Genomic DNA, 27675 nt, shown 5'->3' on the forward strand with positions numbered 1-27675 from the left:
ATGGTTTGATTACATTCTGGTATTTTTATTTTGTTTATGTTATCTGTTATGAATGAGTCATTTATATGGTGACTCTCCACATACATAACTCATATCTCTTTATTTTCTTTATATTAATGTATATGCCTAAATATATAGAAGCATTTTGTATATGGTGAAGATTGATTAATGAATAAGAATTCTCCATGTTCTATTCTCTACATGATTTTATAGTTTTGTTCTCATGTTTATATAATTATATATTAGTAGCTAATAGACCATTGTTTTACAACACGTTATCAGCACGACGGTGTTTTTGTTGAAAAAAAAAAACCATAGCGGTAGCGATTCTCTATTGTTTTGTTCAAGTTAAGATTGCCTACTGGAGCCACCAACTGCGAGTCTCACTTGACAACAGCTATCACCAACATCCCACTCATCGCTCGTTTGACGGGGCGTTCCATTCCGGAATCATGAACCTATCTCAAGTGGCAAATAAGGTATCAACATAAAAACTTATTGCTCATAATACATATACACATCCTGTTGATATGCATTGACGAATTATAATATTATATTGATTTGGATTGAATTTTAATTTGAAAATGGGAGTTTGTTGTATGGGACAACGAATTCAAAGATTATTTAACTATTTAATTAAATCTCTGTTTTGATTCAACTTATATCAATCTCAAAAGATTATTTAAATAATGGAGACGTTATACCGTTGTATTTACAATTTTAGAGGATTTTTTAAGTTTCAGTTTTTGATATAATATATTTCTAAGTGCAAAAAATATTGATATTTTGTTATTTAGTATATTTTAATTTATTGATAAGACAAAAAATGAATTGAGGACATATATCCAAAATATTGATTTCGGTGCATACATAAAAGATATAGTTAAAAAAAATTTACCCATTCATATTAGATACCGTATTACTCATTATTTTAATAAACAATATGTAGGCTACTTCTTAATTTATTTTTAGTGCTTGGATAAGAATATATGAACACAATGGTAAAAAAAATGAATTTAGATGGTTGCATAGAAACACAAGAGCATACACCAAGTAATTGGATTTAATTAAATTTGTTTCTTGTTATGGTGATTTTGATTATATTGATGAGTTGGTATCTTATTCATAAAGTTGGATCAAATAGATGTTATATATGAATATTTGAAATATTTGCATGGTAAGATATTATATTTATAGCATTGAGACCCTTGTGATACTTTTACGATTATATGGAACTACATAACTTATTATTGTAGAAAGTAAAAAAAAAAAGGTTGGCTTATTTACTAGTAAACAAATGATGATATGTTAAAATCATAGTTTCAAATTAACATGATAGATATGTATACGTGAGATATTTTTTTTTGTTACACTATAATTAATTATACCATGATAATTTATTTAAAAAAAAGTTTTATGCTTTTTAATTGATCGAAAAGAATATCTTATCTCATAAAGTTTTACTACTCAATTAAGGACATAATATATACACTTTTTCTGTTAAACCCCAAGTGAAATCCTTTTTATTCCTTTAACTGAAATTATTTGCTTGTTGGCCGTAAAAAAAAAAAGATAAAATATTAATGTGGATCGTAATTAATTGTTTTCATTAGTCATTGTTAATATATAGCATGCCAAAGGACTTTTACACAATTAGATATAAATGAGTTATAATGTGGATCGTAATTAATTGTTTTCATTAGTCATTGTTAATATATAGCATGCCAAAGGACTTTTACACAATTAGATATAAATGAGTTATGTGTGTAGTGCTCATTGGAAACATCACGTGATTTAGTTTTAAATAAAGTATACAATCTATAATGCAATGTATTATTATTGTTATAGCATGATTATAAAAATAACATTTGGTATTTATACTAGGGATATACTAGCATTTATAACAAATTTTGCATATAAGAAATTCATGTAATTGATTCCTATTGCTAGATATAATTATTTGTTATTAGAGAAACCCTTTCTAGCGATGTCGGTTTTTCTCATGCATTCATTAGGCTATGTCATAATGTCTAATAATTTAATTTTTGATTAACTATTATTATTGCTTGTATAAAATAATGACCATTGCTATATGATTCATATGTGCAATATATAGATTGTTTATTTGATGTCATTAGTTTTTTTTTTAATATAAATATTTGAGAAGAAAAAATTGAGTACGCTATGTAGTTCATCAATATTCCAATTTTCAAATAATAAATGATCTGAGAACTTGAAAGAGATATATGTTTAAGTTTCAAAGTAAGTAACAGATATATATAAGATATCTTTGTGGTTGGTTATATCATATCTTTGTTATTGGTTATACCATGATAAGTTATTACATAAATTATATAGATTTGCTTATTAGTGATGAAAAGGTTTCTTATTTCATAAAGGCCTATTATAAGTTGTTTTTATATGATGACATGCTATGAGATCATGTATTGAATGATTTATTGCTATCTATATATTGTATTCTATATGCTATCATTTCTTTGCATCGATAATTTTGAATGGAACGATTAAACCAGATCATGGTTTATTGTCACTCTCATGAAAGAGGAGAAATATGTGTAGATTTGACACCCAAAGTGTCATACTCAATGTATCTCATTATCAAGTTTTAAATGGTCGTGAGATGTTAGACCGGTAATATTATATGACTCGGACAACAAAGAGAAGTTTATTTATAAGGGAAAATCGGATAAAACAAACTTTGTTTGTCAAACCTCAAATATGATCCTAAGGTAGCAATATCATTAAAAAGAAACAAAAGGTTCTAAATGAATTTAGATTTATATGTCCGAGTAAATAATGAAAACCGTGAAAATTGTTTGGTTTTACTTTGATCCATGAAATGAATATATATTGATCATTGTGATCACTGAGAAAAATACAATGATGGTCATGTTGATAATGAGATCAACCATTAGAAATTATAATGAGATCGACTACAATAATTGAAATGATAGTCATGATGAGATCGACTATTAGAATTGTAACAATAGTCATAATGAGATCGACCACCAAAAGTGGCAAACTAAGGAATAACCATATAACATGATGGTTTAAACTTTGAAGTTATAATACATTCTCTTGTATCTTACATTTTGTATTACATACGTGCAAGTAATACATATGCGATCATAATCCAAAGGTTTATGGATCATAAGTATTTAGTTAGTTGGCATGACCGGTTAGACCACACCGAGTCATTAATGATGATGTGAAAAGTATCGAAGAACCAGAAGATTATCTTGATAATTATACATGTCATGTTTGCTCTCAAGTGAAGTTAAGTACTGATCAACAAAAGTAGGGTGTGAATCCCCAAATATTCTGGAAATGATAACGGAAATAAATATACAAACATGATACCATTTAGTATTTTAAAATCGATGCATCGTCTAAATGGTTATCAAATCCACAACCTGAAGCTTGTGTGATTGCGGCTTAGCTAATGTGACAGCAAGCGTATTAATCCAGATTAGTATATTTATTTGATAATAATGAATTTGATTCACAAATTATTAACAATCATTGGAATAAGTGTTATTGTTGAGATAATCACTAAACGTTTACTATTGGTTACAAAGCCAATGATCATGAGAGGAGTAAAAGTTCGATTAGGTACATGTAATTTTATATATAGTACCATCAGTTCACATCAAGCCAATAAGTTATAGTTCTCCCTATACAGTTGGTTTTTGGTCAGGAACCAAAGATGTCTCATCAAAGATTTTGGTTATGCGACATATATTGAAACTCATCCACCACACCGCACAAAGATGGGACTTCTAAAAAGTTTGAGAATATGTTGGGTATAAATAATCGTCTATGATTAAATACTTAAAGCCGTTAGTGAGAAATTCGTTTATGGCTCATTGGTTTTCACTTTAGTGAATGAATGTTCCCAACATTAGGGGGAGATAACAAGCAGTTGGAAAGTGAAAAGTAAAAATGAATTATCATGTCAACTTGATCCTCAGACTTTAAACTATGAACTAGAAGTTTAAAGTATAATTCATTTACCAATATTAAAGAACAAATTACCAGACAAGTTCACTGACCTAAATAGAGTGACCAAGTAAGTCACATAATCAACTGCTTATGCTCCAGTTATCTTTGTGTCCCAAGAGGATAACCACATATTTTTGTAATGAGTCTATTGCACGCCTATAGCGTGGTAGACTAGTTGATTCTAACAATAAAATTCCTCGAAAATTGGAGCAAGTAATTAAGATGGTCAAGTCGAGGTTATAGTAATAAGATCCCCTGAAGGGACAATAGACATGATGGTTCAAGAAGAACCTCAGGTACCTGAAAAAAAAGAGATCTCGCTAAGTTGTATCATGTCTAAGATATGTATGGAATCGAAATAAAAATCGACGTCGTTATACTTTTGTATATATTGTAGCGCTTAAAATGATTAAATGATGAGGATCAAGATTTAAGATCTGCCTAAGAATGAATATTAAGAAATGATTGGCCAAAATAGAAAGACGCAAATAAGGCAGAGTTTAGTTCTCTAATGAAATGGAAAGTTTCTGGACCAACAGTCCATACAACTGAAGTTGTAAAATATGCTGGATACAAAAGTGTCTTTACGCGAATCATGTGAAAATCAAATTAAGTTATATAAGTCAAAATTGGTGGCACGAGAATTTTCACAAATACCTATGATTGATCATGAGAAAACGTATTCTTCAGTGGTGGATGCATTGACTTTCCAATATCTTATTAGTCTGGTAATATATAAAAGAGAATTGACACGCGTCTTATGAAAGTTATGTATCACTTAATACTAAGTCATATAAAATAAGTTCTCGAGATTATTATGATTATTATATAAATTCAGATCTGAATACATATACATGTTGTATATGTTATTGAATTGAATATAACTGGAACTCCCCATGAGTATCCTAAAGCATTTGAGTGCTTAAGAGGTTAATTGAAACACCTTATGGATGTAATTATAGTGCACCAATACTCCAATAAACATACATAGAAAATGTGTACCTGGTTATTATGGCATCTCAATGTACATTGTGTACAAACATGGTACAATATGAATTTTGGAGATAAAAGCAAGTGTTCTTGATATTTTTGCATATGATATAGATATATCTATGTGTTAAAAGGGCAAGTTTATATAGCAAAACTTCTAAGAGTGAAAGCACATGCATATTTGGATAAGATAGAAAGAATTCCCTCATGGATTGATAATGCTAGAAGCATTAATGATGTAAAAACCGCAAGAACGTATTATATGAAGTTGACAAAATACGTATGGACTAAAATAGTTGGGTCAGTGTTGTACAACTCGAGATATTCACATAAAGAGGGATATAAGTTTAATTAAATTAGCCATGTTCTATGAACATTCTACTTTTAAAAGTTCACTATAATCGCAATTTACAGTAATGATTCTAGGCATCATTGAGAGAAATTGTCGAGCTTTTAGAGGGAGAATTTTTGAATGACCTTGGCACGGTCTAATTACTACTCAAACTGCAGTTTGAGTATATATGTAATCATATTTTACTAATCCCTCAAGTACATCTAGAAGATGATGTTTGGATATTTTAGTATGGACATAGTTGAACCTTAAAGTATGTTAAAGGTTGTTAAGTCATTTTTTATAAGAAATGACTATTATCATCTCCTACCAAAGTAGGGATTCTCATTCTAAAAGTACCATGGCTAAAGTGCAATTGTGCATTAATATTTCTTTCTATCTATGCATAATATGTTTTTCTTATTTGAATTTATCAACATGATATAGCACATGTACAATGAGGAGACATTTGAATGGTAAAGCAGATATGTCGATACCCTAAAGGTAAGAATGATATGTGTTTATATTTTACTAACCTATGAAATCTAGTTTCGTTAGTCTTGTAGGTGTAAAGAAGTAACACAACATAGTAGTGGATCTTATGGTATTTGTTTGCAAGAGGAAGCACTAGAAGTCTCACAAGAAGATTTTACAACATTACTCAATATAAAGTATTGCACTTCAAGGCATCAAACAACAAATTATTCTACAAAAGTTTTGAGTAACATTCGAGGAAGATGGACACATGTTACTTAAAGGATACATATTATAATGAGGGGGAGATTTTTTAAGTTGCACTCTTTTTCCCTTAACTAAGTTTTGTCCCATTGGGTTTTCTTAGTAAGGTTTTTAACGAGGCAACATACCTGATCCAGAAGTATCAGAATAAGAAAATACGTGCTGCACTCTTTTTCCCTTAGCTGAGGTTTTGTCCCACTGGGTTTTCCTAGCAAGGTTTTTAACGAGGCAGTTTCACCAAGCGTATTGAAAGTATGTGGATAGTCAAGGGGGAGTGTTATGAATGAGTCATTTATATGGTGACTCTCCACATACATAACTCATATCTCTTTATTTTCTTTGTATTAATGTATATGCCTAAATATATAGAAGCATTTTGTATATGGTGAAGATTGATTAATGAATAAGAATTCTCCATGTTCTATTCTCTACATGATTTTATAGTTTTGTTCTCATGTTTATATAATTATATATTAGTAGCTAATAGACCATTGTTTTACAACATTATCTACTTTTTTTTTAATCCTTTTGTGCATTGATGTGTGTTTTGATGCCAGATTACTTACTACCTACTCTTAATTTTGACCTTTTAAAAATTCAAATTTGTATTTAATACATGCATACCACCTGCTCGACAAAATGTCTGTGAGATGTTAAGATGACTAATACAAGATAATGGACAATTTAGGGACACCAATTGTTATGTGTGGGTCATTTGCTGTACTCGTGTTTTTTTTTTTTTATTTCTTGGGCTGTAGCTTTGTTTCTATATGTTATTCTTGTATGAACTTATCATATGCACGCTAACAAAAAAAATGTCATTTGTTTTGGTAAATCGCTTTTATAGCATCATCATCAGATATTTATCTTATCATGGTTATTCATTAGAGACATGTGCAATTCCACCACCAGACATATAAAGGAACGCAAGCTGGTCAGTTCCAACGCCCGTTGGCTGCTTGCTATGCCTGAAATTGAAGATGATAGATTCGTCATTTTCATCCGTATAGTCAATGTTAGTTTCCTCTTCTCTTACCGTAACTGTGTCCGATCCATTCGTATTAATTATTCAGTTCGATTTGGTTAATAACTTGTCTTATTCGTGTCATAGTTAATATCATGTATTTCTTTTGAAGGTTTATTACATCAAAATGTCACCAACTTGTACGTTTTGTTAGATGTAATGAACTAAATATCTTGCAAGAAAGTTTTTTATTTTTATTTTGGCCAGTTCACTTTTTTAGGTTTATTCCTTGACATTACAGCTCTTTGAATGATAAGTGTGTGCGGATCAAGTGTAAAGGTACCTTATTTGCAAGATGGAAAAGAGGATTCTTCTAAGATGTCACTTTGTTACAACTTAATTTTTAGTAAAAAAATATATACTTGAACAGCCCCGTTGTTTGAGGGTATTTGCAAACAACCAATGCTACTTTGTGGTGATGGAAAACAAACACAAAGTTCAACGCATTTTAAGATTTACCTTGGTTCTTACACGTGTCTCGACGAAACCCCCGTGTATTCGGCTGGTACCCTCCTTTTGTGGCATTAGTTCCAGCGGGTTCGTTGTATTTGTAACAATTTAGAAATTATGTATTTGTACCAGTTTAGTTTAACTTAAACAGATTTGTACAACACATTTTTTTTAGAGTTTGCAAGTGCCTACACCGCTACGAATGAGCCAAACCAAACTCCAGCAAAGGCGCATCGCGCCGGATTGATACCACTAGTTTGTATTAAAATCAACATTAACAATTCCTAATTCATTAACAAAAAAATCAATGTCGGGTTGACCCCAAAACCTCTTTTTTCTTTGTTTTGGCAAGTCGAGTTATTGAAATTAAATCTCTTTTTTCTTACAATTTGGTATTGATCATAAAGTCGTAACAAATTCAAATTAGATATCTCTTCAGATTTTTTAAAACCAAAACTCATTACAAATCATGCACTGATCCTAAATTTTAAAAACTGGAACAAACATAAATAATGCATTGATCCTAAATTTTAATAAGCATAACAAATTACAATCAGACATCAACACTAAGTTATTCTACAAAGGCTCCTAATTGTAAAAAATGTAAGAAGGCTTTATAGAGTTACAAGTATCCAATAACCTAAAACCTAAACCCACTACACCACCACCCAAAACCTAAACACCCACCCCCACCACCACCCAAAAGTGACACCGCCACTTTTTGTTTTTTCCCTCAATGCGTACGTTTACGTTAATATTATTTTTATTTGATCCTTTACCTTTGATCTTAATTCCCAACTCTGAATTAGAAAAAAAAAAAACTATAGTAAAATTGTAGCAAAGAAGAAGAAACAACTACAATATATGAAAGATAAAATATTTAAGATTTTGTTTTTCATTTATGATTTATGGTGTCTATATGACATCATAATATCAGATCATTTGTGGGGTTCAAAACCATCACCTTTCACATATGGAGTTTATGGGGTTTCAAACTCTGAATTGATGAATCCTTAAACTTTATACGCAGTGAGGTGATCATAGGTTACAACAACTGATGGTCTCATACCCCTGGGGTGTCTTCAAATTGTGGTGGCGTTTTCCTCCTCTTCCCATGATATCTAACCCCAGAAACATAATGCATCTATGATTTACCAAGTCACCAGTGTTCATTTCACAGTATGAGATGGAACCTTAATAGAACTGAAATGTTGATTTCACCTCTTATTTTGTTGGTTTCAACTAGAAAATGAATTGGAATTGAACAATATTATAAGGAATGGAATCTATATTCTAATTAGTAATTACGACCAGATTTCATTCCATTTTGCAAAACAGACACACCTAAATTACAAATCAAATTTCAATTTCTGTGCGAATTCTCATTCCAATTCCATTATAATCCATGAAACGAACACTATTAGTCATATTAATCATCAAATGAGTTGAATGGGTCTATTAGTCATTCTTTTTAACATACCTTCCAGGTAGTTTCATTTAAACATATCATAATAATGTTTTATTTTCCATTGGTCGAATTCATACTATATTATAATCACAAACTAAAAACACTAATATAACCACAAACGACTAAAAACACAACTTATATAATTAACAAAAACATTTTTTTTTATACAATCTTGTATATCAATCGCGGGGTATACTCAAATATTCATCCATACAAAAGCTCAATTCCTCATCAACGGCTCTACCCTCCTCATCAACATGAAAAACAAGATTATCGGGTTCTAAACATCTCAAGCTCGCGCTCTGAAAAGAGAGACTATCAATGTCTACACGAAATCTTTGAAGCCCAACGCCATCTAGACTTACCGAACTATCGTGATCCATCACGTGACCCTTTCGGAGTTCCAATGACCTACCACTGACGGACTCCGTTGAAGACCGCGGTGTCACTTGCCGCGAAACGTTGCTATTAGCTGACCAAAGAGTTGTCTCTAACTCTTTGTATACTTGTCTCATGGTGGGCCTTTGTTTGGGCTCTTTGACAACGCACCTTAGGCCCAATCTTCCCATTTTGAGCATGATATCCATGTTGCATGGCTCTAGCAATAGATTTGCATCCAAGATTTCTTCAACATTTCCTCGCTCTAAATGAGGCCTCGCCTGGAGAAAATATATATTTATATTTAACGTTTTTAATTCCTAAATTAGTACATAAATTTATTATAATATATTAACTACAAAGCCAATTTAAAATCATCTAGGAGGGTCGGCTGTATCATTATATTTTATGTGTCTCATATTTGTATTATCTATATTGGAAGCTTGTATGGTACAATATCATGCCTTATAATATGTTGTAGAATGCAAGCCTATGATGCATATAGTGTCCAATTTTAGCCGAGTGTCGATAAGCTATTAAAACGACCGAACCATCGAAACGGTTCAGTCAAGGATAAACCAGCTGTTTAAACCAAGCTCGCCGTTAAACGTAATTAGTAAGTATTTGTATAATGTAATCATTTTTAAAATGTAGTAACGTATATGTATTATTTTAATGAACTTTCTATATTATTTTAAAAGTTCAAACACAAATTAATGATTTTGAAAATGTAATAAAGAGTAAACTTCCATTTTGCTCTCTGTGGTTTGGTCGTTTTAACAGTTTTGTCCAAATCCTTTAAAAATAGTCATTTTACTCCCTGATCTATGAAGCTTATCACGACTCCCCGCCCCAAACGGCATCCATTTTAAACGTTGAAAACTGTCAAGTTTCAGTCTAGGTATTGGTCTAGTCATGGTCATAATTGTCCATCATGTATTATGCACGTGACAATTTTTAACGTTTAAAATGGATGTTGTTTGGGGTGGGGAGTGAAATCGTGATGGACTTCATAGATCAGGGAGTAAAATGGCTATTTTTAAAAGATTGAGGCAAAACCATTCAAATGACTAAACTACAGGGAGCAAAATAGAAGTTTACTCGTAATAAAATAATCTGGCCAAACCTGTTAAATCGGTGGTCCGACCAAACCGCCCAACTGGCTGGTTCCATTAGCAGTTTGTCCAAAACTTTTTAAAAAACCAACTTAATCGCTTTTGCACCCCTATATATATTTTTTGTAACGTTTCACTTTTCAAAATGCAAACTTCAATCAAACCGGAATCTTTCTTACCCAATCGATAATATGATAATTGGAGCGACTCCTATTCGAGTCAACGGCTGGTCGAGCCGCAATGAGTTGTAATAAAATAACTCCAAAGCTATAAACATCACTAAACGGGCTCAAATGAAAGCTTGTACAATACGCTGGGTCAAGGTAACCCGGTGTCCCTTTGATTTGGCTACTAACATACGAGTTATCCCCAACTGGGCCCGATCTAACTAACCCAAAATCAGAAACTTTGGCTTCGAACCCATTTCCAATTAGAATATTGCTCGGTTTTATGTCTCGGTGGATTATACTCGGTTTAATCCCTTCGTGTAAATGAGCGATGCCTGAAAATGTGAAAAAAAGCTCATGATGAATGTAGAACCATTACAAATAAGTAACATACGGTTCGGTTTGGTTCGGTTTTGTTGCTTGTAAAGATACATGCTTACCTTTAGCAGCTTGAATGGCTATATTTACTCTTTGCTTCCATGTTAAGGGCTTTCTGTCCCTACCTTTTAACAACTTTTTCTGTTAGGGCTAATCAAGACTTATATGTTCCAATAAATATCGTTAAATGGCTTTTTATTTTTATTAAAAACATACCCACAATATGTTCAAGCAATGATCCATTCGGGACGTATTCGTAAACCAATATTTGCACTCCCTTTCTTCCTGTATACGGATTCAAAACAACGATGTATATCGATTAATGGTAGTATTATAGACTTAACGATAAAAGATAGGGTTTTACAAACCGGTTTCTTCACAATAGCCGACTAGACCAACGAGGTTCGGATGCTTCACCTTCGAGATTAGCTTTACCTCTATTTTAAGTAACAAAAAATGATTAACTAATAAAAATTGAAGCATGACAAAAGGCCGCAAAAAGTGATTAGCGACGACATTATTTTCACATAATTCATCGCTAAACACCTTAAAGACGGTTTTGGTTGTCGAAATTATAGTAGTGATAGGATTTACCATTTCGAAATTCTTGTATGCTTGTGTAGGAATCATCACGCGCCTTTTTGATGGCTAGGGTTACATCCCCTTCAAATGTTCCTTTGTACACGTTTCCAAATGCACCGGATCCCACCAAACACTCTTCAGCAAAATTATTTGTAGCGGTCTCAAGCTCTTCGACTTGAAATTTCCTCAACATCAACTCATCAGCATCTATCTTATCTACGTGCATAAAATCACAAAATCGGATTAATATTAAACACATAATTAAGGGATGCATGAATAATGATAAAAACTATTAACTCATTTTAACTAACCTTTCTTGGTCTCCCTTATTCGCTTGAATCGCGCTAAAACCTTTTTCTTATTACATAAACATAACACAATGGAAACAAAGAGGATGAAACAACAAACAACCAAAGTTACCCATAAATACTTGTTCGCAATGATTGAACTTGGAAGCTTTTCATGACTCGAAAATGGTGGTTCCGGCTGTGACGATGAAATAACCGGCCGCTTATCCGCCATTTGTGACATGAAGTTGTTGTATTAATAAAAATCAAGATCTACATTCCCATAATTGCTCATATGTTCTTTTTCATTTGAGTTGTTTGTTCTTGTTCATGTACGCAAATAGATGTTCATTAGATGAGGTATTAGGGGCATTGTGGTTTTCTTTTTTAACATTAGCCGGCAATTTAAATTGTTACATGTTGATTCATATCTGTCGTATTGTGACATGGTTTATATTTTAATACGTGTAAGTTGTTTTCAGGCTAATTAATAAAGTTAACGGGAAAGTTACTTATTTATCAATTACTTTAGTATGGATTAGGATCAAATACAAAGGATCCTAATTGTAAAAAGTGTAAGAATGATTTATAAAGTGACAAATGTCCAATAACCTAAAAAACCCACTACAAAAAAAAAAAAAAAAAAAAAAAAACTTAAACATCCACCACCACCAAAACCTAACCCCCCCCCCCCCCCAAAAAAAAAAAAAAAAAATTCCGAGGGGGTGGGGTTTAGGTTTTTGGGTGGGGTGGGGGTGGGTGTTTAGGTTTTTGGTGGTGATGTAGTGGGTTTAATTTTAGTTTATTGGACACTTGTCACTATATAAATATTTCTTACACTTCTTACAATTAGAAGCGTTTGTAGAATAATTTGACCCACTTTAGTATTATTGTTTTGGTAGTAATTACACATTCAAATGATGAGTTGATATGATGTGTCGATTTAGTATTATTATTGAAAAAAATACTTGTTAGTATTTTTCAAATAGGGTATGATAATTACATAATACAAAACTATCGTGAGACCAAATTTATAAATGTTTACTTTTCATATATTATAATTTGTATGCCTCTTATATACACATTCATATGAAATGATGAATGTAATCTGTTCATTTGGGTTTTAATTTGTATCGTGATCTACATGTGTAGGTTATGTTATCTCTGTATATAGTTTACACATGAGTAAGTTTATATAAATAAAAACGAAAAATTAACTAAATTATTCACTTTTTATGTGGATGTAACCAGAAATTACTAAATTAGTGAGAAACAAAACAGTTACATCTATATTGTTATTTTTTTTTTTTTTTACTTTTTAAAGCTGAAAAAGGATCTTTTTTTTTTCAAAAAACAATTTGTGTTCCGGCCCCCTTTTAGAATTGGAGAAATTTTAAATAACAAAAAATATCAGAAATAAGACATCTGCTTCCTACTGAAGGGGTGTTAATGGGTCGGTTTTGGCCCAAAACCAAAACCATAACAACAATGTCGGTTAATAGATAACTATAACCATAACCGATTATTTATGGTGGTTATGGTTAATCGGTTTTGAAGGCTATAGCAGGTCAGTTATGGGTGTGGTTAAACGTGAATTTTGGCCTACCTAAAAATAACTCTGATATTTTTGAACATGGAATAAATTGTTATTACATGTTTTTATGCATTAGTATATTGAATGGTATTAAAAATACATATAATCTATGATATTAATACAAATTATTACAGAATATTCAAACAAAGTGATATGATATAATCATATAGATCCAAATAAACATTTAACCAAAACGATATGAAATAACCCCTAAATACTAAAAATGTTCAACTAAAAATATCAGATATTAAAAAAATGGTGAAAAGTCCTAAATCTAACTAAGATTTTTCTACATGTCGGTTCAGTTATGACGGGTATGATTTAGTTCGGTTTTTTCGGTTCGGTTTTATCGGTTAATTCGGTTATGGGTCAGTTAATTCGGTTTTTTACACACTCCTAATTCCTAGAAACCCAAAGATTGATTGACTGTATGGTTTCTTAATTTCATTTTCAAGAAGTTATTATTCAACAAGGTTTATAATTTGCATAGTTAAAACATTACTTGACCAAGTTTTAATTCAATGTTATATATATTTAATATAAAGACGTTTAAAGGTTTATAATTTGCATAGTTAAAACATTACTTGACCAAGTTTTAATTCAATGTTATATATATATTTAATATAAAGACGTTTAATAGTTCTTTCTTTGATTCATTTGCTTTTATATTTTATAATAGAAGTATATAAACTCTTGATTAGTATTGAAATTTGCTGACCAAGTCCCTTGACTCCCTTCTCCTTAGGACGGCACATAAAACCAAAGCATGAACCATTTTAGTTTACTATAACATGCATTATTTTATTGCAATAATATCACATCCTTTCTTTAAGATATATACAACTAATGATGTTTTAATTAGCTTAATATCATGCTTTAGTTACTATAATATCATATTTACCCGACATTTACGTCCATTTTTAAAGAACAATCTATTTACTTCAAATCTACACCATCACCTACTGCCAACTCAAACACTCGATATCATAGGAAGAGATACCGTTTTGCACACCTTAATACTTAGCATCGCTAGACAAAAATATTAAGCATATAATAAGAAAAATAATTATGAAAATAATAACATTAACTAAAATTTTGGTGAATAAAGCTTTGTTAAGGGATAACATTAACTAAAATTTTGGAGAATAAAGCTTTGTTGATATCCCTCTTTTGCGTAGATGTTTAAGAAACTAAATAAACTTTCAATTATTTAGATCACACGGCGTAGGCGTGTAAATTTAGTGTGGAGGCTAGTCCACGCCCATCAAACCACCCAGTGCTTGACGTTTTCCATGGCGTTGTGTGTGGGCGGGGGATTCTTCACCGGCATGGAGGCAATTTGGTTGGTGATGTGGCGCAAGTTGATTGGTGGTTTGTGGTAGGAGGTTTGTGATTGATTAGTTTTTTTTAAACACTAGATGAGGCCCTTTCCACATCCAACACAACCCCATGCTTTTTTTTACCACGTCACCTTGCTTACGTGGATGCCACATGGTGTTTAACGCCTTATCTTCGAGCCTCTCCACACCGTATAGTTTTAGTGATATAACACTATATATAAGCAAGTTATTGATGATAACGTCTAATGAAATTTGATTGGTAAAGGAAAGTTTCAAAAAAGTTAAATAAGTTTATTATTATTATTTGAATTGTAGGAGCTTTGAATAGACCCTTGACAATAACCTTGATATCCTAATGGAGGGTCAAAATGGGTTTGACTGATTAATACGTTGTCCATGAGTTGTCAATTGCTGCACAACAATACAACATATAGAAAATGACTTTTATTGGAATGTTACGGAAATACGTTGTTAACTCCGAAACGTATAGCCCAACTAACAAAGATGCTGCTAGAGAGGACACGAGACATATAGCCAATCAATCACCAAACGTGTATTTACATCGAATTTTTGCCAACTAATCGACCTTCATTTCGTTTTGGTCATGTAGCCATCAACTCCGAATAAAGGTTTCCGCTTTTTAATCGTAAACCTTTTTTAGTCCCAAAATCACCAACTCCGTATTAGTATTTGAACACGGTACTAATGTTGGTAGATCCAGAATATGATTGTAGGATCGATTTCGGACCCGAACGAGTCGATCAGAAGAGTTTATTTGTTCATAAGGTTAAGTGTTCTACATCCATTTCTTTGCAGTTAAGACATGGAAATTGCACATGACACGGTTAGTGGCAACATGACATATATCAAGTTTTTGTAATCAATCTACTAATTTTAGCATACAGCTACAATCATATACAAATTTTAATTACCACGATTAGGAAATGGAGCGTGCAATAGTCGATGGCAATAGGGTTGAGACAAGACATATAATCGTAACAACCATCGGTCATGTAAATGGTTAACTAACACATGTATAGGATTTTCAATAGAAAGATAGAGTAAATGCTAAATTAGTAGATTCTTCAAGTGTAACGCCCTGCTTTTTCATACTTTCCATAGTTAGAAAGCTCGACTTGTAATGCTATTTTTGGAAATCTTGTATTATTGTAGTCGTCTTTTCGTTGTAAAATCCGAGACTTGGATCATAAATAAAATTCGTATTTCTTTAAATTCACCATCTACATATTCATACATGTTCATACGTTCGAATTCATTGTACATCGAATCCTTATTTGTAATTCATACTTATACGATACTTATTCACGATGCATGTCCATGCTTGTCCTTAAATTGTTGATACCTAGAAACCTCTAATAATAGGCTTATTTATACAACGGTTAATCATCTAATATGTGACATATACTTGTCACTTACAAACATGTTACATACTTGTACATTACACTTTTTACCTAGTTAAATCATGTTTTATTTCATATTTTACCTTGTTACAAGTTAGGGGAAACATTGTTGCATATTATTACACAACTTCATTAACAAAATTACTCGTTATAATGTTTTAAAAATATAAAAAAATAAAGAAATATGGCAGCCCAATTCAGCAAAATTCAGCCCCATATAGTTGGGTTTTGTGGGCTAGTTTCAAGGTGTAACCCCTTCTAAACACTTCCAAAGCCCAACCCATTGAAACCCTAATCCTTCCCCCTATAAATACCACTTATAACCAGCCTCCCTACCACTTTTGCAACACTAAAAACTTTCAAAACATCCTCCAAACCGTAGCTGAAAGCAAGGGTTCGAGCAGATTGACACCTCTTCACGAAAATGAGCATAACTCACTCAATTCTTATCCGATTCACTCGATTCTTTTTCCTACTACTTTGTATTGACCTTATCTACGTTTCCATGGGTTTTTCACAGTAAATAAGTCCCTGGAACTCCGGCAAAAAGGCTCCAAAGTCCACTGATTGTTTTTGTTTTCATGAAATCCTTGTTATTTCTTACCAAACTTGAGTCTATCTCATCTCAAACCTATGTCCTAATGCTTACAACCTCACTTATGGTTGGTTAAGCTTAAAAACAAGGTTGAGACACTATAAATCAGAGGTTAAAACCTCAAATACTTTCTGTTTTGTTAGGGTATTTAACCCACAAATCATGTCAAGCTTAGATCTTGATGAATGAGTGATTATGGAACAACTTGGGTTGTCCTACATACAATCCTCACATGATTTGATGATTTCTCTATAGTTAGGTTGTTTATGTTATTGTGCTAATCCTAGTCCGTGACCCTCCTTGGTTGTTTTTACATCAAGTGAAGTGGTGAACATTCAAGGGGTTCCTAAATGGAAGCATGTTCTTCCTACCCTATACATGACATCTATGATAACACGAGGTGCCTAAATGAAGATCCTAATCTTCTACCTCCTACTTGAATTATTGGACTAAATAATATGTAGTACTTAACCTAGATATATATATATATACGCTCATTCGAACCTTTGATGTTGAACTTGTGTTTATATGTTAAAGTAGTAGAACATCACCTAAGACCTAAACCTTGTTGTGATTCTTATGGGTGTTCAACTCATGAAAACATTATCATAACCCTTGTGGTTACCAAGTGTCATACAAGTGTTAAGTGTTGAAGATGATTATTTTCACATGCTATTCTCATATCTTACTTTTATGTTGTTTTAAATACCGAATCTCGACTCTAAGCATACTTGAACTTTAACCCTACACATTCAATCTTCTAACCTCATCAACTCGTCAATAATTGGATAATTGGAAAGCATATGCAAACTTTGTGAGTATACTCGTATTCCCCCTTTTTACTTTTACCACTTTTGGGGTGTAACATGTTTATCTATCAACAAACTTACACATGAACATTTTGCTTAAACACATGAACATTCCTATAACATGCTTGTATACGTGATGGCTTGATGCTTTAAACTTGGATTTATCTTATGTGTCGAATTTATCATTAACTTCGTACGAGCCAAACCGTGACATATGTAGCGCTATAGGATTAACGACCCGCCTCTTTATCTTCGGTAATGTCATGAGCATATTGCGTTTTCTTGGTTTGATATGTTGGACACATACCATATTTAAATGTTCATCTTGAATCACATGCTTGCTATGAGGAATTGTTTAAAACTTATCTCTTGCTATGTATGTATCAAACTTGTATACTCGCCTTTGCTTTTGCATTGAATTGTATTTTTAAACATGTTACAGGTTGATGATGACGATGCTATGAAAAGAAGTAGCGTTGATGCCTAGATACACATATAGACGTTTAGGTTTAATATGTTGTATCAATTTTGCTTATGTTGTTATGTATTACTTTTGGAACTTGTTGTCATTTGAGTTTGTGTAATGTTGACTATTTGAAGTTATGAAATGAAATTGGGATTATTTAAATATTGTCACAAATAGCGTTATGATGTCTCTAGCAATCTTCACACTTCGTCTCATCCCGATGTTTCCGCCATTGGTTGGGGTGTGACATCAAGCGTTTGAAATCAACAACATTATTTGGTAGGAAAACAAATCTGAATTGAAGTTGTAATATAGGAATCTAATAAAGAATGTTGACGATTGTGTTAGATCAAATATTTGAAACACAGCAGCTGGTTGTTTATGTTAAAAGCATCAACTTTTACACATGTGGTACTGTATGAAAGGGATGAAATTGCAAGCCATTGCTCCGGACAAGGTGAACCGGCTTTCTTCTATCTTTGTTTTTTAATTATTTAAGATAAATTTAGTTTAGGATTTCACAATTTCATGTTAGATTGATTGATATGTGGGTAACTGGAAAGGCCCTCATATTAGATGAAATTATTAATTATGTTTGGCCCTTTCAAATTAATAAAATTGAGGTGTATGTGTATTTATTTTTTTTATTATATTAGTTGGAGAAGATAAACTTACTTAGCTATTGTTTAATACATGAATTTCAGGTTCTTTCCACAAAACTTGCATCCGTCAATCTTATGGTGAATGATTTTGGAGTAGATTTGGATGCATTCAAGATTAAACCTAACGAGGTACCATGTTGGTTAATAGGCACTGAGCATGGTTAGTAGTTGGATTCCACCCGTATAACATGATTTTTTAATTATATGCAATACATTTTTCATTCGTTACCTTTTTATTCGTTAATAGCTGAATCACTAATCATGAATGTGTTTTTTTATCTTCTTCGTTTTTGTGAATAGTCATGAATGGATTCAACCCGTGTAACTCGAGTTTCTAACTTGATCTCCTTTTTGGCATCATAGTAGTTGCTATTGATACTAGCGTTGTACATAAACATAACATATTTTTGTTTTTTATTATTATTTTTATATTTTTTGTAAAGTGTTATCGGCTAATTAGTTAAAAGTTGAGAGTGGTGTGCTACAAATCGAAAGTTGAGAGTGTTATCGACCAATTGATGAAAGTTTAGTTTATTTAAATCCAATATCTATTTTAAAAATGTATATACAGTTGTGTTTGATAAAATTTAAATGGTCCAACCCGCGAAGTTCGCGGGCGATAACCTAGTACAACATATAGAAAATGACTTTTATTGGAATGTTACGGAAATACGTTGTTAACTCCGAAACGTATAGCCCAACTAACAAAGATGCTGCTAGAGAGGACACGAGACATATAGCCAATCAATCACCAAACGTGTATTTACATCGAATTTTTGCCAACTAATCGACCTCCATTTCGTTTTGGTCATGTAGCCATCAACTCCGAATAAAGGTTTCCGCTTTTTAATCGTAAACATTTTTTAGTCCCAAAATCACCAACTCCGTATTAGTATTTGAACACGGTACTAATGTTGGTAGATCCAGAATATGATTGTAGGATCGATTTCGGACCCGAACGAGTCGATTAGAAGAGTTTTTGCTCAATACGAAAGGCGGAAACAGTCGTATCAAGTTCAATTCAGCTAGATATACACTTTAAACAGTCTTTTGATTGATTTGACAAAGTTTTACAGCGAGTTGACACTTCGGCAGCAGTTCGGTACTCAAGCCGGAAAGTTATGACCTACTCAAACGAAATCAGGAAGAACCTATATATAGGCGGTTTAATTTCGCACGAAATAACCCAAGCGAAATTACCTCGTGACTTCGTGCGAAATTACAAGATTGTAATTCCGTGCGAAATTAACCTCTAACCTATATTTGACAATTTTCTCGAACAACGTGCCCTGATCCATCTAAACAAATACAAGACTCGATACAAGACGAAGTCGACAGACGGATGCACCAACAGACTCCCCCTCGGATGTTGTCGAAGTCTTCGGTGTGTCGAGTCTTTCAACCTTCAGTCTTTATCAGTCTTCTCTCGAACTCTTTTGAAATATCTTACACTGTAAAGCATCCTCAATCTTTATCTCTTCTCTTTTTATCAGCACCAACATATAACCTCCCCTTGGATGTTGATCTAATCTTCAATCTTCTCTTTTTCTCTTCATCTCCAGGATCTCGACCTAGCTTTTTCTTCACTCCATCATCCCAAGATCTGTAGCTGGCTCTTACAATTCTCTTGATCAGATCTCTTGATTCCTTAAGTTCATCAGCATGCATGAACTTGAGCTTCAGGATCGTTACATGGCTCTTTCAGCATCGGAACCTGGCTCTCTCCATCTACAGACTTGTCACACCCCGATTTCCACACGTTTCACCGGTGGGCCCGGTGGGGGATTACCGTGACATAGTTGGCAACAATATAGTCAAACCACACAATATTTAAATACACAGCGGATGCATAAAGATAGATATATTTCAACCATAAAATGTAATATCCAAGTATCACAAGTAGTCGAAATAAATCCACAGGGGATCAAAATAAAATAGAAATATTGTTCAACAGATAGTGGCATCCCAAGCTTGCGAGACTCTAACGATGCTAAGGAGTGGCCAGCCTATTTCGTGTAGAACCTGCATTTAATCTTTTTGGGGAAAATACGTCAGTTTACACTGGTAAATACATTCAACCGACACTTTTGTAAAAGGTTTAATAAAATTGATTTGAATGCATAAGGCACAAACTCTTTATAACTTGGGATAATTAATCAACTAAATCTTGTAAAAGAATTACATGTTCATTATGCGTTCAGTCGCCCGGGTTGTGCCGGGTTTAAGGTTAATAGACACGCCACATAGCATAAAGCCGTGGCGGGAAAACCAACGGTTATACCTTTATAAATATAGACACATTGTCGGGTGTACGCCTACACCCGCGTGTCAAGGTCGTGGCCATTTCGTAAAATGCTGCCAAGGATATCCGGGACATGGTCATTAAGCTCCCAAAGGCGTAAAGCCAACAAAACCAATTTTTAAACGGGTCACATCAATAATACCCAACTACTAATGAGTTAGGGTCAATTGCCCGACCAAGCGGTATTTTATATACCGTAACCCAAGCCCGTATAACGGAAAATAAGTTAAAAGTATTTACCTGAGCAAGTAATAACCTCAATAAACAAATGAAAGTATCTTTTACTGGTCTCCTATTCTAGAACGAAGGTTTATAACAACCTATTAGAATCCTAACGGGTCTTTAATTTAGCCTTAGCTTAGACCGGTCAGTTTCAAAGGATAATTACGGTTTAATCGCGTGAAAAGCGAAAACCGGGAATGGAATGTGGTTTGGACCCAACAAGTTTGAAGACTTGTTTTATGTGAGTAACATAACCACATTCTGGATTTTGAGGTAAAAACGATAAGGTTTGACCCGTTTCGGCCAGTTTATGTAAACTAGTTACATAAACCGAACCGTACGCGTAAAAGGCGTAACGGGTAACCGTAAGAGTCCTACACAGGTTTCCTAAGTTAATATGCTTTAAAGAGGTTGTGGTATCAGTAGGATGCCTTCCATTATGCCCATGACGAGTTTAATCCCAATATACGCCCCGTAGGGGTATTTTGGTCATTTTAGAGATTATAAAAGAGGTTTCCGAGTTCTACAGGAAATCTGAGTTTTCCGAACAGGTTGTAAAGTTCAAAATACTTTATCTGTTATTTGAAATCACTAGCAATTGGATTCGGGTCGAAATACTATGTAGAACTCATTTCACGTCCGAAAAGGGTATATTCGGTATTTACCGAATCAATGCCATAACCGCAGGTTAGGAGCAAGTAAAAAAATAATTAAAAATCTTTAAAAATTCCAAAATATTATATTACCTCAGTGTGTAAAAGATTTGGTGTCGAAATTTGGGTTTAGATAGGTTTTATGCTAATTGCGCCATTTAATTACTAAAGTTTCCGTAATTGCGCTATTTAGCATAACTCCTATTCTAGACCTCGGATTTGCATCAAATTTTAGGGACATGCTTAGAAATCAGTAACTAAGGTTATTGTCCTTTCACATGTCCAAATTTCTCGTTTTAAAGTTAAAAGGGCGTTATGGTCAACATTTAAGCATATAACGGAAATGTGCAAACGACTCGGACAAACAACGGACCGGTCACCGAGGGTTATACCATCATGTAACCTGGTCCTAAGAGAGTCCTAAGGCATATCTAAATCATACCATATCGGGTCAGAACTGAAGTCAAAGCAAAAGTCAAAGTTTTGCGACTTTTGGTTCCAAACCGGGTCAAAACAGTAAATGGTCGAATCAAACAAGCTTAGACCAGGTATAATACTTATTATCATGTTATATGAGTGTCAAAACAGGTTACACGCCGTCTACATTACTGATTATGCATAAAATCGAAGGTTAGCATTCTGTTGACTTTTTCTAAGCAACTTTGACTCGACATTTGGGCTAGTTAAAGTGGGAATCAGAGGGTGCCCTTTTAAGGGTTTAAAGCCCACATAATTACCAACACATAACTACCTTTGATTCGGCTAATCACTGGACCATTTGTGATTAACCGTTAAGTCAATTGTTAATTACGACGGATTGACTTTTAAGCTATATCTAAGCAAAACTGATCTGTAAAGGGTGGAGTACACTTACAAGAGTCCTATGCACGATCAGGGATGAGTAGTGAAGACACTTGAGCTCCAGAAATGATCAGAAGTGTTGTTTGAAGGTGTGAAGAACATTGTTGCACTAAGTGGCCTTTTATAGCAAATTTGGGACCTTAGATCATTGCCACACAAGTCTACAAATGTTCTTAGATCACCAACATGTGTCCCTGAGTGCTAGAGGACGTTTAGGGGGCGCCCATGCTCTTAATAATGGCTCATATGTCGGTTAAAACACTCAACAGTGCTTCTGTCCGACTTTTCTGCATCTGGGAGGCTGACACGGCCCGCGTAAAGATCCTCTTAACCTTTACGCGGCCCGCCAGAATCCTTCTGACAGAGCCCATATCTTCTACTGTCAGCGCGGCCCGCGTAAAGTCCTTGCAACCTATACGCGGCCTGCCTGAGACCTGTTTGTAAGATTTTTCAAATCTTTTCAATTATCACTGTTGGCCTTTGGCGATTCGAAGGGGTAACTTTGCACTTTGGGCCTCTTTTATTTACGTATAAGGGCCTCGTGACTTTTACCCACGCCGTTAAGTCCTCGGTTAGTTTATTACTACCCGAAAAGTCCTAACTTTCAATGTTGCCGCTTTTAACCCCTCGCATACGAATTCGATCATAACTTTCTCGTTTTAAAACGGAACCTTGCAAAATTTATATCGTATATTCTAGTGAGCGTAATTTATTGTTACAAAGTCTCGGGTTTGTTAAAGGGTCACTCAGAGGTATAACTTAAACATGTTGACACATTTAACACCTGTAGTTTGTAATCTCTCACTTTCTCCCACATTTCGTTCCGTACGATCCATGATTTATTCGTTTGAAGGTACGAGCATCATTTAGGGTTACTGTACAGTATATTTATCCCTTGTTGACATTTTGAACCCTCAGATTCACATACTTTCAATGTTTGTCAACTTTAGTGTCACACCCCAACCGATGGCGGAAACATCGGGATGAGACGAAGTGTGTATAGATTGCTAGAGACGTCATAACACTATGTGACAATATTTAATTAAATTCAAATTTCATTTCAAAACTAAATGTCATACAAGATTCAAAAGAAAATACAACATTGTTTCAACAAATAACATAACATTAAAAGATAAATAGATTAAAGGTGTGTATCTAGTCCACCCTAAACTTGTTTCATCATTCATCCATACTTCAATAATCAACCTGCAACATGTATTAAAATAGAGTTTCAATGCAAAAGCATGAGCGAGTATACAAGTTTGTTTACATAGCATAATAGAATAAAAAGGCTCAAATCCAACATGATTCATAATATGTGAATTACTAGTATGCAATTTTGGCGTACACTATGATCAAACCCAAGAATCCAACGCATAAAAATAGCCTAATCCCAATTGATAGTGGGATGGTAAATGTTTAACTTAACAATACCCCAAGTTTAACGGGCGGTGCGTAAATCCTATAGCGCTATAATTGTTAAGGTGGGCTAGCAAAGTTAATGAGCATATACGTTCCAAGTCGTTCAAATAGAGCATACAAGAATCATAAGTAAAGCACATTAGTTTCATGTTTGTACAAGGATTGAGTATGTTTAGTTTAGTTTAAAGATGTTTGCATAATTATACATGTTGCATCCCAAAGTGTAAAGGGGAAAAAGGGATCGAGTATACTCACAAAATTGCTAAGTCTTCCGATTATCCAAGTGTTGACGAGCGTAAGGGATCAGGGGTTGGAACACCGAGGTCACCCAAGTCGTGTGTTGACTGAACCGACACCCGTTGACTGAGCCGCTGACTTGTTTTGACCGAGTTGACTGACTTTGACCGGGTTTGACCCGATCAGAAACTGAACCGGAACAAATGGTGACCGGAGTGGACTGAAGTCGAACGAGACTTGAATTCCAAGACCAGAAACTGAACCAAGCCGGTGCCGGCGCAGCGACCCGAACAGGAGCAGATCCGCCGCCGCTGCCGCCGACGACGCTACTGCCATCGTCTCTTTCTCTCTTCGGTTCTCTTTCTTCCCTCTCGTCTCGCCGTCGTGTGCCACACAGCCGTTCAATCGTCAAAGGTGGCAGTTTGTGCGGTGGTTTGAGGCGGAGAGAAAAAGTGGGGGTGTTGTGGAGGTTAGCCGGAGAGTGAGAGAGGTTCTGGTGCGGCCAGAGAAGAAAGGTGGGCGCCGGAGGTCGCCAAGGGTCTTCATCGGAGCAGGCTGCCGGAATCAGTGAGGGAGAGGGACCGAATAAGGGGTCTGGTTTGGGATGTGGCTGCGTGCAAAAGAGTTTAGGGTTAGATTTGTTTTTATACTTTCAATTATTTACACCAATAGTCCCTCAATTTAAGAGTTAACTAAATGTCTAATTAACTTGGTTGTCTATGTCATGATGTTTTTAAAAGGATCCAACTTTACAATTAACTAACTAGGTTAGTTTATATTACTAACACTAAAATTTAACGAGGCTAACTAGATTATTATAAAAATAAACTTTTTAAATTGTAAAATCAATTAATTTAATTATTTAATTAATTAAACAATAAAATAAAAAAATAACCATATTTATAACAAATAATAAAAAAAATAAAGATAAAAGATTTTCGACGATGCAACCGATTAAAATTTTGAAAGAGGCAAGTTTCTAAAAATAGATTTTAAGACTCGATTTCTAAATTAGGAAGGTTATGAAAACGCGGGGCGTTACAGTCTCCCCCCCTTTAGGAAATTTCGTCCAGAAATTTATTCAGAAGGAAGACTTGAAAGGGTTTTGGCAATAGAAGAGGATTGTTTAAAATTGAGGCTTTGGAGTTTGTGACAACGAAGAACAGTCGAGGTATAAGGGCAACGATTGATCTAATAAAAGATTATGAGTATAAGAATAGCATGAGTATTGTATAGATGAAAGTAGCGGGTTAAGAATGAAGTCTCGTCGTGGATAATCGGATACAAGGCGTTTGTGAGTTGTTTAAAGTTTGAATTAGGTTCAAAAGGTCTGCAAAACACTGAATTTCTCATGGCACGTTTTACGAAAGTTTGGTAACATGGTGAAAACACTTATATATAGGAAGTACCAGCGGCGTATCCCCCAAGTTTTGACCATGTTACGCCTGTCTCGTATTCGGTGTCATGATATGTCCCGTGTCTTTCCATACGCAGTAGTACACTCTATGGTTTCCCATACGCCCATCACTATAATCCCGTGTGCACCCGCGATTATATTGACCGTCGCATGATCCGCATAGCTTGTACTAGTTACGTATGACTCAAGGTATACATAAATTTTGAAAACAAAAAAAATGCGTGAGTATAGAAATGTAGCATATAAGCATGTTTACGTTCCAAATAGTATAAGTCCAATGTAAGCGAATCCTCCGGGTTTCGCCCGTGTACATGTGCGAATGTATAAATTTTTGAGTAAAAAGCATGAGCATAGTATAAGTTTAAATTTGAACACGCACGTGAGCATAAACACAAAACACATGCCAGGAGTATGAGTAAAAGTATAAGCATAACGTGTATTAAAAATGAGCGTAAATGTGAGCACAATTTGAGCACAAACGAATGACGTGAGTATAGACACAGTCCGTATAAATGAGAGTACAAACAAAAGTACGAGTATAGCAGAAATCTTATAAACGTGAGTATAAATGCGAGTACGAGTATAACATAAATCGTATAAATAAGGGTATAAACACGAGTACGAGTGTGAATACGAGTATAAATATGAGTATGAACATAAGATGCATGAGTATGGATGTAAATGTGAAAATTAAGTGTAAAACATGAGTGTTTAAATACGAATGGAATGTATGAGTATATATATATATATATATATATATATATATATATATATATATGGGTGTAAACGTGATTGTATAAGTACAAGTACAAGTATGTTGTTGCGAGTATGAGTATAAATTTGAGTACAAGTGTAAGCATACGAACGTATTGTGGGGAGTACGTGTGTAAATATGAGTCAAAGTATAGACACGAAACGTGTCGTGGTAATTATGAGTATATAAATACGAGGACCATAAAAGACGTGAGAATGTGTCTGAATATAAATACAAGTATAAACATAGCGGTATAAGCGTATACGCAAATTGCATACGTATGAATGTGTATATGATTATAAGTAAAACGTAGGTGTATGAATATGAATGTAAGTATCACGTAAATTGCGTGAGTATAGAGGTGAGTGTGAATGTATACGGGTAAATATGCGTGTATGAGTACAGCTATAAATGAAAGTGTAGGCTGTACAAGTATAAACATGAATATGAGTATAAGAGTAAACACAAGTGTATGAGCATGATTAAAATGTGGGAGCATGAATTTAAGTGTAAAAAAAAATATTTGTATAAGTATGAATAAGATGTAGGTGTATGAATATAAGTGTATACGTTCATGCATATTTGGCAAATATAAGTATGAGCGTGTATCGTATGAATATGCTAAGCGTAACGTAAATGCATAAATGCAAATATAAGTGTAGACGTATAATTGTATGAATAAAAATAATAATTGGAACATAAGCGTAACATAATGCATTGTTGTGAGCGAAACATGGAGTTTATTGAATCAAAACAGGTTGGGTTGTTATAAAATGTAGAATCTAGTTTATGAATGTAAAGAGAGTATAAATCATCCACTATTTATGCAAATAGTACTTTGTAAAAGTATGGGAATGCTACTATGGTTTTAAAAGAATTTACATAGTTGAAAATTTGCCGGTTCTTATGAAGTTTCCTTGCCCACGTGTTTTGAATTTAATTGGCGTATCGAGCGAGGTTTTGAAAAGTTCTTGGGATCAACAAGCTTG

At 33.8% G+C, this 27675-nt stretch overlaps 1 protein-coding gene across 1 annotated transcript; it reads right to left on the bottom strand.

Moving 5' to 3' along the window:
- Nucleotides 1-9143: 9143 nt before the first annotated feature.
- LOC110905748 (probable serine/threonine-protein kinase PBL11) lies at nucleotides 9144-12584 on the bottom strand. Its single transcript, XM_022151275.2, has 7 exons — nucleotides 11956-12584; nucleotides 11657-11860; nucleotides 11431-11499; nucleotides 11279-11347; nucleotides 11125-11187; nucleotides 10697-11019; nucleotides 9144-9683 (listed from the first exon to the last, which is right to left on the bottom strand). The coding sequence occupies exons 1-7, from the start codon at nucleotides 12173-12175 to the stop codon at nucleotides 9204-9206; spliced, it is 1428 nt and encodes a 475-aa protein (XP_022006967.1). The 5' UTR covers nucleotides 12176-12584; the 3' UTR covers nucleotides 9144-9203.
- Between the last annotated feature and the right edge of the window lie 15091 nt (nucleotides 12585-27675).

Source organism: Helianthus annuus, chromosome 14 (genome assembly GCF_002127325.2).
Source record: "Helianthus annuus cultivar XRQ/B chromosome 14, HanXRQr2.0-SUNRISE, whole genome shotgun sequence".
NCBI classification, from domain to species: domain Eukaryota; kingdom Viridiplantae; phylum Streptophyta; class Magnoliopsida; order Asterales; family Asteraceae; genus Helianthus; species Helianthus annuus.

Excerpts from the sequence above, each read along its gene's own strand:
- LOC110905748 (XM_022151275.2), bottom strand. The coding sequence starts at position 12,175 with ATGTCACAAATGGCGGATAAGCGGCCGGTTATTTCATCGTCACAGCCG. Across the intron at positions 11,188-11,278 it reads ATTGCTTGAACATATTGTGG|GTAGGGACAGAAAGCCCTTA; the intron begins GTATGTTTTTAA and ends AGTTGTTAAAAG. Across the intron at positions 9,684-10,696 it reads ATTATCATATTATCGATTGG|GCGAGGCCTCATTTAGAGCG; the intron begins GTAAGAAAGATT and ends TATTTTCTCCAG.